We start from the raw sequence: 13,107 nt of genomic DNA on the forward strand, positions 1-13,107 counted from the left end.
TTTGAGCTTTTCCTGAGAAGTTTTTCAATTGTTTTATTTGGCCTATTACTATTCCATTTCCCCCTGGCTGGTTTGGCTCAGTGGATTGAGCGTCGGCCTGCGAGCTAAGTGTCGCTGGTTCGATCTTCCAGTCAGGGCACATCAGAGAAGGAAAACTCTGACTCCAAAAAACCTCCGCTGCCTTGCGGCATACCTCTTCAGGGGAAAGGCTAAGGGAGTAAACCCCGACAGAAAATCCGGAGCCGGAGTCCCTAAGGCGGTTTGACGTTGTAGTCAACACCGGCAACTCCTGCGGCGCACCTGAAGCCAAGCTGTATTGACTCCGTCTTTCCCTTGGACCCTTCAGCTGCGAAGAGAGGGGGGGTCTGCTGCATGGGCAACAGCAGACCCTCCATATCACCCTGCCCAGGCTCTGTAGCTTCAGCTTCACTGGAGAGGACACTCCAGCATCATCGCAAGATGTCAATTCAACACCGGAGGAGACAGATACCGTGTCACTCCCGAGTTGGACTGCACAACCATTCTCGGCGGTGCAGATAGACTCTTAAGAAGCTACACCATCGTCTCTCGAGACGGACGACTGCCGACAACGACGACTATTCCATTTAGGATTTATATTGGGAACCTTTTGTTTGGCCAGGACAATTCCCTGACCAAGAGGATGCTTGCTTTTTTTATATTCTTATAGCAACCCACCTGATTATTCCTTTTTCTTTCCTATTGAAGAGAATGTCTAGAATGGACATTAGTTTTATTCATGTGTAACAACACTTTTCCTTAAGATATAAGCATATTCCCCCTGCTGAAGCAGTGAGGAGATTGAGGGCCCTTTAGTTACAGCTTTAGAGGTGTTGCTGATTGGCACCCAAGCAGCTTGCACCATTTGAAGAAGAGCAGCCTGAGTTTTAAAAGTGCCACTTTTTTTTTTTCCTTCGTGTTGGAGAGACAGACATCTTGCTGTTTCTGTAACCTGTAGCAAGGGGATTAGACGGCGCTTCGCTAGCAAATTTAACATTGCCCCTCCTTGCAGCTCTAGCAGGGAGTATTCAGATGCAAATTGAATTGCTAGAAGTTACTTGGGGTGGAAAGAAATGCTGCAAGTAATTTCTCTGGGGAAAATTTTAAGGGGTCTGATTCCTTTGTCCAGGGCTCCAAGGCGGCAGGAAATAGCACAGAGGGTCCCAGGCTTTTTATTTTTTCTGTGACGCTGCCCATATTGATAGCCTTGGTTTTTATGTTCCCCACCCCCTCCTCCCCCACCTGCAGCTGTTGGAGAGATAGCGACTTGAGCTGGGAGCCAGGGGCCTTCTGAGATTACAGAATATGTTAAACTAACCCACGTTTGTTTGGCCTTGACTAGCCATCTGCAAGATAATGCCTTTTTTTTTTTTCTTAAAAAAAACACTTTTCCCTTAGTGCAGAGCTGGAGCCACTCTCTCTAGGTGTGGCTCCCTCCTGCCTTGCTACTTCCCCCAATAACCCTCTCCCTTCTGCTTGTTGCATTTTTGCTCCCCGAGGGACACCATTTTACACTTATAATATTTAGATTTAAAGTACCCTGGGGGGTGAGGGGCTCTCTGATCCCCAAAGCAGGCCACTCTGACTCACAGAATGTTTCCAGGGTGTCAGAGTTCATGAAGGGGTTTTGTCCTCAGAACTTGGGGAAATTCCAGAAATTCCAGAGCACACAGTCAAGAACTGTGGGTGCAGGTGATTGCTACAAACATGCACTTAATTTGGATTACAATTAAGAGCAGGAACACAAGGCACAGGAGCAATTCCCCCCTCACAGCGCAGACAAACACAGGCTGGGAGCTCCCAAAGGAAGCCAAACAAATGCCTGGTTGGCCTCTCCTCCTGCGAGGCTAGAACCCATCCGTGGAATCATGCAAAAGGAGGAAATAACTTTTTAACTTTAACCTTAACATTCACTCACACATTCATTCAGAGGTTAAACACTCCCACCCAAACCCCGCCTAGGCTTCTGAGATTAGACGAACAGCGTCGGCTACAGGCAGCACAGCCCCAAATCAAAAGAGCTCTATACAATCCAAATGAAGCTAGCCGAGCTGGCTTCAAAAATTCCCTGTTCGGGAATATGTACTGCTGCGTCCAGAGGACAAAAGAGACCAAGTCTCAGTGGCAGTGGCCCAAGTCCGCTGCCCAAATGGGTTGCCACTCACCTGTCACTGAGGCTGTCCGCTGTCCTTTGCTTACTCTAGACTGGGCCGTGAGGGCTTCTAGCAGCTCCCGAGTGTCTCCTGAAGGTGCAGGGAATTGCTCCCAACCAGAGCTTGCGGCCGCTGTCCTGCCACACGTCAGCTAGACACACGGGACCGCACGAAGCCCCGGGGGCTCACCGAAGGCGGCACCGCTTTACAGAGGCATCTCGCTGGGGCCTCCAAAATGTTACGGCTACATAGGCGAGACTGAACACTCTGAAGTGGTATATAAAGTAAGCAAAGGATTTTTAATACTGGCCAGGAGTTGGGCAGACCCTGAGCTGGTCTCTAACATGCTCCAACCTACAATGGAGTCTAAACGCTGGGTTTTTATACTGCTGCAGTCTCTTTGTTTCTTCTTTGGTGGGAAACAGCCTTAGGAAGAGGGGGCTGGGCAGGACTGCAGGGATGTCTTGGCAGTAACAGGAACAGAAATTCACAAGGCTATATATAAGGTTATCTTCGGCGGCAGCATAGCTCTTCAGCCAGGGACGAACTCCCTATGAAGCAACTTATCTTCAAAGGGCTAGACATTCTGCAAAGCACAACCTTCACAAATGTTATAAACCAGACACAAGTAAATGGAAGGTGATAGAGGCTGAGGTCCTTTTAGCTTGTAAATCACCAATTGCTACACTCCTTCCTGTTACAGAACCCCTGGGCTGCTCCAGTTGAAAACAAACCCATGGGCTCTTTAGTTAGGGGCCCGATTGCCCGCCGCCAAAATTATAACTCTCAATACCAGAGTTTGGTGAAAAGAAAAAGAATTGTTTATTTAACAGTTATATAGATTTAGTTACTTGCGGATTTCTGTTGTTAAGTCTTATGCTCTTTAAAATACCCACAAACACATATCCTTGCCTCCCCCCCCTTCCAAACCAGGCTAGTTTTAGGGAAGTCAGAGAAACCGTTTCCCTACTTTCCCAACACAGTTCAGCTTTACCAGCAGCTGCCAATCATTCAATCTGATTGGGGAGGTCCTTTCTGTGCTGTGGTGCCCTCCAGCTCTCAATGCAGAACCACCTGGATTCTCAGCCTCCTTGCAAACTGTCTTCTTCCTGCAAACTGCACGGATCTCCTCTCCTCCTCAAAACCGCATGGCGAGAGCCTCTTAAAGCAGCCCGGAGACCCCTTCTCCAAGCCACATGGAGAAGGCCCCTTCACCAAGCCACGTGGAGGGAGCACACGGGAGAGCGAGAGAGCGAGAGCCCGAGAGCGCGAGCGCGAGTGAGAGCCCGAGTCAGAGCGCCAGAGTGAGAGCCAGAGTGCCAGTGAGAGCCAGAGCCCGAACGAGAGCTTGAGAGAGTCCCAGAGTGAGAGCACAAGCGAGAGTCAGAGCGCCAGAGCCAGAGCCAGAGTGCCAGTGAGAGCCAGAGCCGGAACGAGAGCTTGAGAGACTCTCAGAGAGTCTGAGTCAGTCTGAGAGAGTCTGAGCTAAAATGTCTGCAGCTGCTTATATATCCCTGACTGCGTCATCTGACGCAGTGGGCGTTGCAAACAGTTCTGACCATTCACAGAACCTTACGTAGGCTCTGTGTGCTTTCCATACTGTCCCCTGGTTCAAGACTCCTCCCATCTGCCTGAGGCTTTGGATGCATTAAAGCCATTTGCATAAGAAAGACACTAGCCACCAGCCTCAGGCATGTGGAAGCATTTGAAAAGCTGCTTACTTCTCCCCATCCCCCAGCAGCAAACTCTGGGGATTTTTGGACTCCCCTGTTTCTGTAACATTCCTACATTCCTTTCTTCAAGGCTTTTTGGCAAGTCCTTGCTACTTTTTACAAAGAACATTTGAAGCCCCTACATATTTACATATTTAGCAGACCTTTGAAACTTTTTACAGAGAATATTTGGTGCCCCTACAATATGGCCCCCATTAACCCTCCACCCCTGAAGTGCCTGCGTGCCAGAGAAGCAGGGACAGCGGAAGGGAGCGCTGGGCGGAGCAGCTTCACAGAGCTTAGGGACTTGATCCGGTTTAACTTCACTCCCTTTAAAAGGAAAGCTATGCCGGGAATTCAGGAGGCGGCAAACGAGGTCCCCGGGGGAGGGGCGGAAAGGAAGTAACCCACAGGATTTAGGCAAAGCTTGGTGCCCCAGAGCCCCGGCTGCGCGGGCATCTCCCGGCTACCAAGACCCGTAGGTGCGGGCTCGACGGAGGCTACGGCGACTTACGGTAACAACGGCCCAGTTTAGAGCGCGACCACGATGACAGGAAGGTAACAACCCCTTCTACGCCCTGACTGAAGGCGTCTGTGTGGGCCACTCAGCCCTGGCTGGCTCCCTGGGCAGCAGCGCCCTGGCAGGATAGGGGTACCCCAGCCCGCACTGATTTTCAGCAGAAGCAGGTGGAGCTCCTGCACACCCCACCGCCTCCCTCTGCAAGATGGGGCTCAGTTACCCCTTCACAGACAGAGGACCAGGACCCAAAGGGGCAAGGGGTCTTGCCTAGGGTCTCTCACCAACAAAAGGGTACCCAGCTTCCCTGACTGCCTGCTAACCCCACCCCCACACCCTGCCGTGTGATCCTGGGTGAGGCCTCCTCTCTGGAGCCTTCTGCCTCCTCTGAAATCCAAGAGTGCTGAAAATGTTAAAAATGGTAAAGGGTCTGTGTGCAGCCCAAGCACAGGCTGCATGGGTGGGGTTGGAGGAAGAACTCCCCCAGGCCTGGACCAGCCTTACTCTCAGGCCCCTTGTTGTCATTTCACAGAGGAGGTAACAGCCAACAGAACTCACTGACTCATGAGGCTGGTCAAATGTTCACCAATGCCTGGCTAGCGTTGGCCTCTGTAGTCCTCTCTGGAGCATGGCAGGGTTCAAGTGCATGACTGAGGCCCTGTCAGGAGGCTGCTCTTATTTATGATCTCTTGACTTGGGGCTTGTGGCAGAGGAGACTCTGGCTTTGCTGAGAAATAAGATTTGGGGACGTAGTGCCCAGGAATGGGAAGCAGTCACAGAGGGCAGGGCAGGGCCCCAAACTTGTCTGATGTGCAGGGTGGTCACCCAGTCTGCAGGGGTTCCCTGCCTCTGATTGCTATTAAGGCTGTGGCCAGGAGTCGTAGAGCAGCCCAGGAATCCAAAATAGCAGGTTTCCTGTCACATAGCAGTCCTGTACTTCGGATGCAGTTTGCTGCCCACTGCCCTGTCCTCATATCCTAGGTCTATTGACAAAACCAGCTTTCAGTGCTCACCCTTCTAGTGTGTTTGTGAGGCTCCTGCCCTCCCATCCCGCACAGGGACCAGTTGCCAGCTTCCTGGTCCCTCACTCCAACCCCCAGAACTTTGGGAGAAAAAGGAATGAAACAGGGAGAGAACCAGGAGCAGCACAGACCAGTGGGGCTGGAGTGCTTGCGAGGTGGTTACTCAGGCCCACCAAATAAGGCAGGGCCATGGCCAAATACTGCCAGCTTTTGCCCTCACACTCTTCAGGGAGGCGCATCAGAGACCTAGAGGCACCTCTGTTCCTTCAGCAGGGATCCTTTTGCCCCTAAAGCCTTTGGGCCTTTCATGGAGATGGAGGCCATCAGATCAGCCTCCTGGCAGCCCATCAAGAGAAGCTGAGAAGGCAGGCAGGTGGTGGGAGCAAGGTCCAGCCTGTCCTGGCTCCTACCAGGATCTAGTGGGTATCTTCAGCCTGAGAAATGCTGGTCATCAAATGATACAGAGACCAGAGTAAACCTTGAAACACTGAGTTGGGTTTTTCTTTGTAAAAGAGAGTTAGGAAAACCCAGAAACATGAAAGATAAATGTAGAAAGAAAGAAAACACAGATGGTTTCAGTCCTCAGAGATGCCCTTAGGAACATTTTGGTGGATTTCTTCTTTTCTGATGGTGTATTTTTCCACTCATCTGTTTATTCCAGCAGTGAGTAGTCTGTGAGAATAAGTTTATGTCCTCCTTTGTAGTGTCAATGACAGGACTGATTTTTTTCCCCTCCACACAGAAGCATGGGGCCAGGCTGGCTAAGGAATAGACATCTGACCCAACCTGTGGAATGGGCAAGATTTTCCCTGTCCCAGAAGGGACATTTTCACTCTGTTTCATGTCACCATGCTCTTTCCATGTCCACTGCATTCATAAGACACCAGGGCAGCTCTCATGCCTGAATCCTGGTTCTCACAATATCATCCCTTGCTGCTTAGACCTAGGCTGACCTTTGAAAATAGTCCTTTCATTGTATACCTCACACCCCGCAGGGGATCTCCCAGCTAACAGTGTGAAGTTCCACCTCCATACAGATGGAGCAGGCAAGACCAGAGGAAGTACTGTGGGGAGGAACTAAGTGACCCAAAGTGATGTGCATGGTCATACACTTTGGAAATTTACCTCTGGGTGCTGTGTAGAGAGAGGAAGAGATGGGGAAGGAGATGGGTGAGGTGGCAAACTTGAAGGGAGGACACTTCTCGGCAGCGTGAACAAAAAAGAAGTTCTGCAATGAATCTGACAAGCTCAATGACTGAAAGTAGCCTCCCATGGCAATCTGATCATAAATTCCTAACTGGGCGGGTCACAGTGGGCAGTCATGGCCCAGGCCTATAACTTCTTTAGTGAAAGGCTTATCTGTGTATTTAGGTTAACAAACCTTTGAAATGCCTCATTTTCAGAACCCTCAGAAGCATAACCACCCTCAAGAGAACACATAAGCTTGTTAACTACCCTGTAATCTAGTCCCCACCTTGCTTTCTCTCCCCTTAATGTAATCTTCCTTACTTTCCCTCCTTAATTTTCAATGAATAAAACTGCAAGCTATCATTCTGGGAAACTGCAAACTGTCATTTTCTGTCTGTTGAGATCTTGCTTCCAGATGCATTCTCTGTTTGGCTCAAATAAACTCTAATAAAGTCATAAAATTTTTCTACAGGTTTCAGCGTTCTTATGTTGACAGCAGCCATAGTATGGAGAGGGGCTGGGCTCAGGGATTTGGGAGGTGGAATGGACAGGACTTGATCAGGAGGCATGCCCAGTTGGTTGTGGCAGGTGTGGGAGTGGACACAGAATAGATGAGGCCATGAAGCATTTGAGGAGCTGTGGCTAGTTGAAGGGGAACACTGGAAGACAGCAGGATAAGAGGGTCTGAGGTTGGGTGGGGCCTCGGCTGGGGTATAAGGGTGAATGAGGCCTTGAGCATGGGTATATTTGTTTAGAGAGGGGTTCGCTGTGGAAAGAGGAACTCAACACTGAACAGCATCCCAGTGACTTTGGATTTTATGAACAGCCAAATCTTTGTCCCAAAAGCTGAAGGGACCTTTGGCACCATTGCTGTTCTACAGGGAGAACATTAAAGCCCAGGCGGGTTATACACCCTGCCCAGGTACCCAGACTGTTAGTGGCATGCTCCACCATCATGGTGCTCTCAGTGATTTCCCGCCTTCCTTGGGAGTATGCCCAGTGGCCCCCTTGGGAGAGAAGCCTGCCAAGGTGCGTCTAAGGTGGCAACCAGAGCCCTCAGCACAGCACACAGGGCTGTGATAGAGTTAGGGGTTTAAGCAAAGTGTGAAGCAGATGAGAGGTGATGCAGAACTGAGCCCTGAGCCCCAGATTGGCCAGGCTGGACACCACTCTTGTCTCCTCAGCTCCCTACTCCCTTTTCTTTTGTTTCTAGTGCCGACTCTCCCCTTCCACAAGCCAGGGGAGTGCAATGGGGTAGGTGGGTCTGATTTGCAGTGAGTCCAATTGCATGCTGTAATTATCCCCACCTTAACTCACATCAAACTACCACTTGACATAAACTAGTTCGAAAAATTTCTGCAAACTTAACAGCCAGCATGTGCAAGCTGGTACAAAAGGGCACAGGCACATCACAATTGTGGAGAGGGGCCAGGCTTTTCAGGCACAAAGGCTGTCTTGCCTCTCAACGTGCTGTAGCTTCTGTCTGCTCCATCTGTCACTTGCTAATTCCTACTTACTTTCCTAGGTAATTACCAGGCTCAAGGAAGGGGCAGAGAGAGGCACCTTAACTCTCTTACTTGTTCTTTTTATTCAGATCTTGTAAATTTTTTAATGCTGAATATTTATTTCAGATGACCTAATAAGATCAACATCTTAATGAGATACTACTTAACATTAGATGACCATAGCTATCTCACTAAGGTGACAGAATATATTTATGTATGTAAAACCAAATCGGTCTACACTGATGCTTGTGTTTTAAACTAGGAAAATAAAATCATTCAAAATCAAATTTCCTTTAGGGAAAGAAAGTTGGAATATGTCATTCATTTGAGGCATGACAAGAGGCTTTTCTAGCTGAGTTGTCTTCAGCCTTCCAGTGAGGTCCAGTTACAGAGTGGAAGCAGGTTCTGGTGGACAGGCCATTTGTGATGGTGCTACTGGCTGCTGTGGGGATGGCACTCCTTGCTCAACTGGGGGAGGCAGACCCACCTCAGCACTTGCTGGTGGCTGCCCAGACCTTTTTCTATGGCTTCAGTAAATCATGTAGCTGCCTTCTTTACTACATGTGTACTTTTTAAAAATGTGAGATATAATTCACATACCACAGAATTCACTGTGTACAATTTAGAGGTTTTTAGTACGTTCACTAGGTTGCACAGCCATTGCCACTAACGCTAGAGCATTTCATCATCTCAGACGAGAAACCCTGTATCTATTGGCAGTCGATCGCTTTTTCTCCCTTCCCTGCCCCTGGCAACCAATAATCTGATTTCAGTTTCTATTGGGTTTGCCTGTTCTAGATACTTCGTATAAATGGAACCATACTTTATGTGGCCTTTTTCCTTTGTTTTTTTTCATTTAGTGTAAGTTTTCAAGGTTCGTTTATGTTGTAGCATAAATCAGTACTTTGTTTCTTTTTTAGGCTAAATAATATTCCATTGTATAGATATACCACATTTTGTCTATGTATTGATCTGTGGTGAACATTTGAATTTTTTCCACTTTTTGGCTCTTATGAATAATGCTACTATGAACATTTCTATCTATACTTTCTACTCTCTTGAACATATACCTAGGAGTGGAATTTCTGGGTTGTATGGTAACTTTATGTTAAGCTTTTGGAAAAATTGCCATGCTGTTCTCCAAGTAACCGTACATTTTTACAGTCCTGCCAGGAATTATGAGGGGGGGGTCTGATTTCTCTACATCCTCACTAACTCATATTATTGTCTTTTTCTGCAGCTGTGAAGTGGTATTACATTGTGTGTGTTTTTTAAAGATTTTATTTATTTATTTTTAGAGAGAGGGGAAGGGAGGGAGAAAAAGAGGGTGAGAAACATCAGTGTGAGAAAGAAACATTGATTGGTTACCTTTTGTATGTGCCCCAGCTGGAGACTGAACCCAAAATCCAGGCATGTGACCTGACTAGGAATCAAACCAGCAACCTTTTGCTTTGCAGGAAGACACCCAACCAACTGACCCACGCAGGTCAGGGCACATTATGGTTTTGATTTTCATTTCCCCAATGACTGTGATGTTCAGCATCTTTTCATGTGCTTATTGGACACTTGATATCTTCTTTGCAGAAATGTTTATTAAAGTTTGGTGCCCATTTAAAAATTGGGTTGTCTCTTTATTATTGGATTTTAAAATTCTTATATTCTGGGTACTAGATATTTATCAGATTTGCAAGTATTTTGTCCTGTTCTGTGGATTGTCTTTTTCTTGGTAGTGCCCTTAGATGCACAAAAGTTTTAAATTTTGATGAAGTCCAGTTTATCTATTTATTCTTTGATTGCTTGAGATTTATCTAGGAAACTGTTACCTAACTCACGGTTATAAAGATGTACACCAATGTTTTCTTCTAGGAATTTTATAGTTTTAATTCTTACATTTAGGTTTTCAATCCATTGTGAGTCATTTTTTATACACAGCCTGAAGTAAAGGTATAAAATCATTCTTTTGCATGTGGCTATCCAGTGGTCCTAGTATCATATGTTGACAAAACTATTCTTTCCCCATTGAATTGTCCTGGCAGTCTTGTAGAAAATCAGTTGACTATGGGTATATGAGATTGCTTCTGGACTTTCAATTTTGTTCCATAAATGCATGTGTCTATCTTTATGCCAGTACCATAATGTTTTGATTACTTAACTCTGTAACAAAATGTGAGTCCTCTGATTTTGTTCTTGTTCAAGTTGTTTTGATTATTCTGGGTCCCTTGCATTTCCATATGAATTTTAGGATCAGCTTGCCCTTGTCTGTAAAAATGGCAGTTGAAATTTTTATAGAGCTTGTGCTGAATCTGTAAGGCAGTTTTTTTTTGGGAGGTAGTCTTGCCGTCTTAGCGACCGACGGCAAATACATACAAGGTTTCTCTTCTGAGATGATGCTCTAGCGTTAGTGGCAATGGCTGTGCAACCTAGTGAATGTACTAAAAACCTCTAAATTGTACACAGTGAATTCTGTGGGATGTGAATTATATCTCACATTTCCAATCCGGGAATGTGGGTTGTTTTTCTATTTAAGTCTTCTTAAATTTATTTCAATGACATTTTATAGTATTCAGTGTATAAGTCTTGCACTTTTTGGTCAGAATTATTCTTAAGTATTTTATTCTTTTTGATGTTAATTGTAAATGAAATTGTTTTATTAATATTATATTCTTATTGCTCATTGCTACTGATTTTGGTATATTGGTTTTTTAATCCTCAAACTTGCTGAACTTGTTTACTAGCTGTATAGGTTTTCTGGGGGGTTGTTATTTAAAGTTTCCTACATATAAGAGTATGTGATATGCAACCAGAGATATTTTTACTTCTTGTTTTCTAATCTGGATGCCTTTCATATCTTTTTCTTGTCTAATTGTCCTAGCTAGAATCTCCAGTGCAATGTTGGAAAGAAATGGCAAGTCTGAACATTCTAAAAGTTTTCAATCTTTTACCATAAATATGATGTTAATGCTGGGTTTTTATCAAGATGAAGAAGTTCCCTTCTATTCCTAGTGTGTGCTCTGCATTTCATGTGGTGTTTTCCCATTATTCTGTTGTTATGGTATATTACATTGATTTTTGAATGTTAAACCAACTTTATGTTCTTGGGATGAATGTCATTTGGTCATGATGTATAATACGTTTTGTAAGCTGCTGTATTCAGTTTTGTTGAGAACATTTCCATTTATATTCATAAGGAATATTGATCTGTAGTTTTCTTATTATATCTTTGTTTCTGGGTCAAGGTAATACTGGCCCTATTGAATGAGTTGGGAAGTATTCCCTCTTGGTTCATGTTTTGGAAGATTTTGTGAAGAATTGGTGTTAATTATTCTTAAACATTTGGTAAAATTCACCAATAAAACCATCTGGACCTGGGGTCTTCTTTGTGGGAAGTTATTTTATTTTATTATTTATTTTATTTTAATTTAATTTAATTTAATTTTTTATTACTATGCAATCTCTTTACTTGTTACTGGTCTATTTGGATGTTATATTTCTTCTTGAGTCAGCTTTGGCAGTTTGTATCATTCTAAGTATTTATCCATTTCAACTAAGTTGTTTAATTTAAAAATTGTGTATTTATTCTTACATGTTTAAACTTCAGTCACCTTCAACGTACTCTCCATTTGATGCAATACATCTATCCAAATTTTTTTTTTCCCACTGCTTAAAACAGTTTTTGAACTCATTGATTTTGATGACTTCTGCTGTTTTTTGTTTTACCTGTTTCATATCTGCAAAATTTTTCCTTTTGAGGATTTTTTTCATCCTGGGAAACCAAAAAATGTTGCTTGGGGTGAGATTGGGTGAGTAGTGAGGGTGAGGAGTGGGGGTCATGCCCTTTTTGGTCATAAACTGTTAAACATTCAGTGTGGTGTGGTCAGGTGTGCTCATAAATCACACATCATGAAATGGGCAAGCACGTTGAAAGAGTCTTCAAAAACAGTTCACTGAAGCTATGCGCAGCCTCTCACAAGAATGCCAGCTAGTACACTAACATAGATGGGTTGCGAGAGCACTCACCTAGCTAGGCAAGCTTGTACTACAAGGGACTCATCCTCCAGAACAAAATTTCATTTATTTTGGGTCCCTACTTGTACATTAAATCTTTCAATCAGATGGGGGAAAAGACAAACAAAAAATATGTTTACTCTGTCTTGTATTTATCTATATGGTTACCTTTATAAATGTAAATACACTTTACTGCTCTTTATTTCTTCACGTGGATTCAATTATTGTCTAGTGTTTTTTTATTTCATTCTTAAGGACTCTCAGTATTTCTTTTCAACTCCAGAATTTCTATTTGGTTCTATTTTATAATTTCTTTTCTCTTTCTTAATATTGTCCATTTGATGAGACATCATTCTCATACATTCCTTTAATTTTATAGACATAGTTTGCTTTAGTTCTTTGAATATATTTAAATATATATATGATTTAGCCCTGATTGGTCATTCAGTGGGTTGGGCATCATCCTGCAAACCAAAAGGTTGCTAGTTTTAATCCTGGTCAAGGCATATGCCTGGTCTACAGGCCAGGCCCCTGGTTGGGAGTGTGCAAGAGGCAACCAAACAATGATTCTCTTGCACATCAAAGTTTCTCTACCTCTACTTCTCCCTCCCTTCCCCTCTCTCTAAAAGTAAATAAATAAAATATTTTAAAAATAGCTGATTTAAAGTCTATCTAGGAAGGCTATTATCTGGGCTTCATTGGGGCAGTTTCTGTTGCTTGCTCTTTTTTTCTGTATGTAGGTCATACCTTTTTGTTTCTTTGCATGTTTCATAACTTTATCTGAGAAATGGACATTTCAAATAATATAATGTGGTACTCTGGAATCAGATTCTCACCAGTTTCCAGGGTTTGTTGTTACTGTTTGTTATTTGTTTGTTCAGTGGCTTTTCTGAACTTATTCTGTAAAGTCTGTATATCTGTCATTGGTGGCCACTGAAGTCTGTGCTCAGTTAGTTTAGTGGTTAGCTAATGATTGGCCAGAAATTT

At 44.5% G+C, this 13,107-nt stretch overlaps 1 protein-coding gene across 3 annotated transcripts in view; it reads left to right on the forward strand.

The window, feature by feature from the left end:
• Positions 1-4,292: 4,292 nt before the first annotated feature.
• The window catches only part of LIMS2 (LIM zinc finger domain containing 2), a 40,210-nt gene continuing 31,395 nt past the window's right edge, over positions 4,293-13,107 (forward strand). For all 3 annotated transcript variants that reach the window (XR_016511306.1, XR_016511314.1, XM_090278948.1), the window contains exon 1: positions 4,293-4,441. Coding sequence is in view for 1 of the 3 variants with exons in the window: in XM_090278948.1 (XP_090135074.1) it covers positions 4,431-4,441 (11 nt within the window). In the remaining 2 variants the exon portion in view is untranslated. The remainder of the gene's footprint in view (positions 4,442-13,107) is intronic.

The sequence above is a fragment of the Furipterus horrens genome, unplaced genomic scaffold (genome assembly GCF_987537825.1).
Source record: "Furipterus horrens unplaced genomic scaffold, mFurHor1.1.pri manual_scaffold_1, whole genome shotgun sequence".
Classification (NCBI taxonomy): domain Eukaryota; kingdom Metazoa; phylum Chordata; class Mammalia; order Chiroptera; family Furipteridae; genus Furipterus; species Furipterus horrens.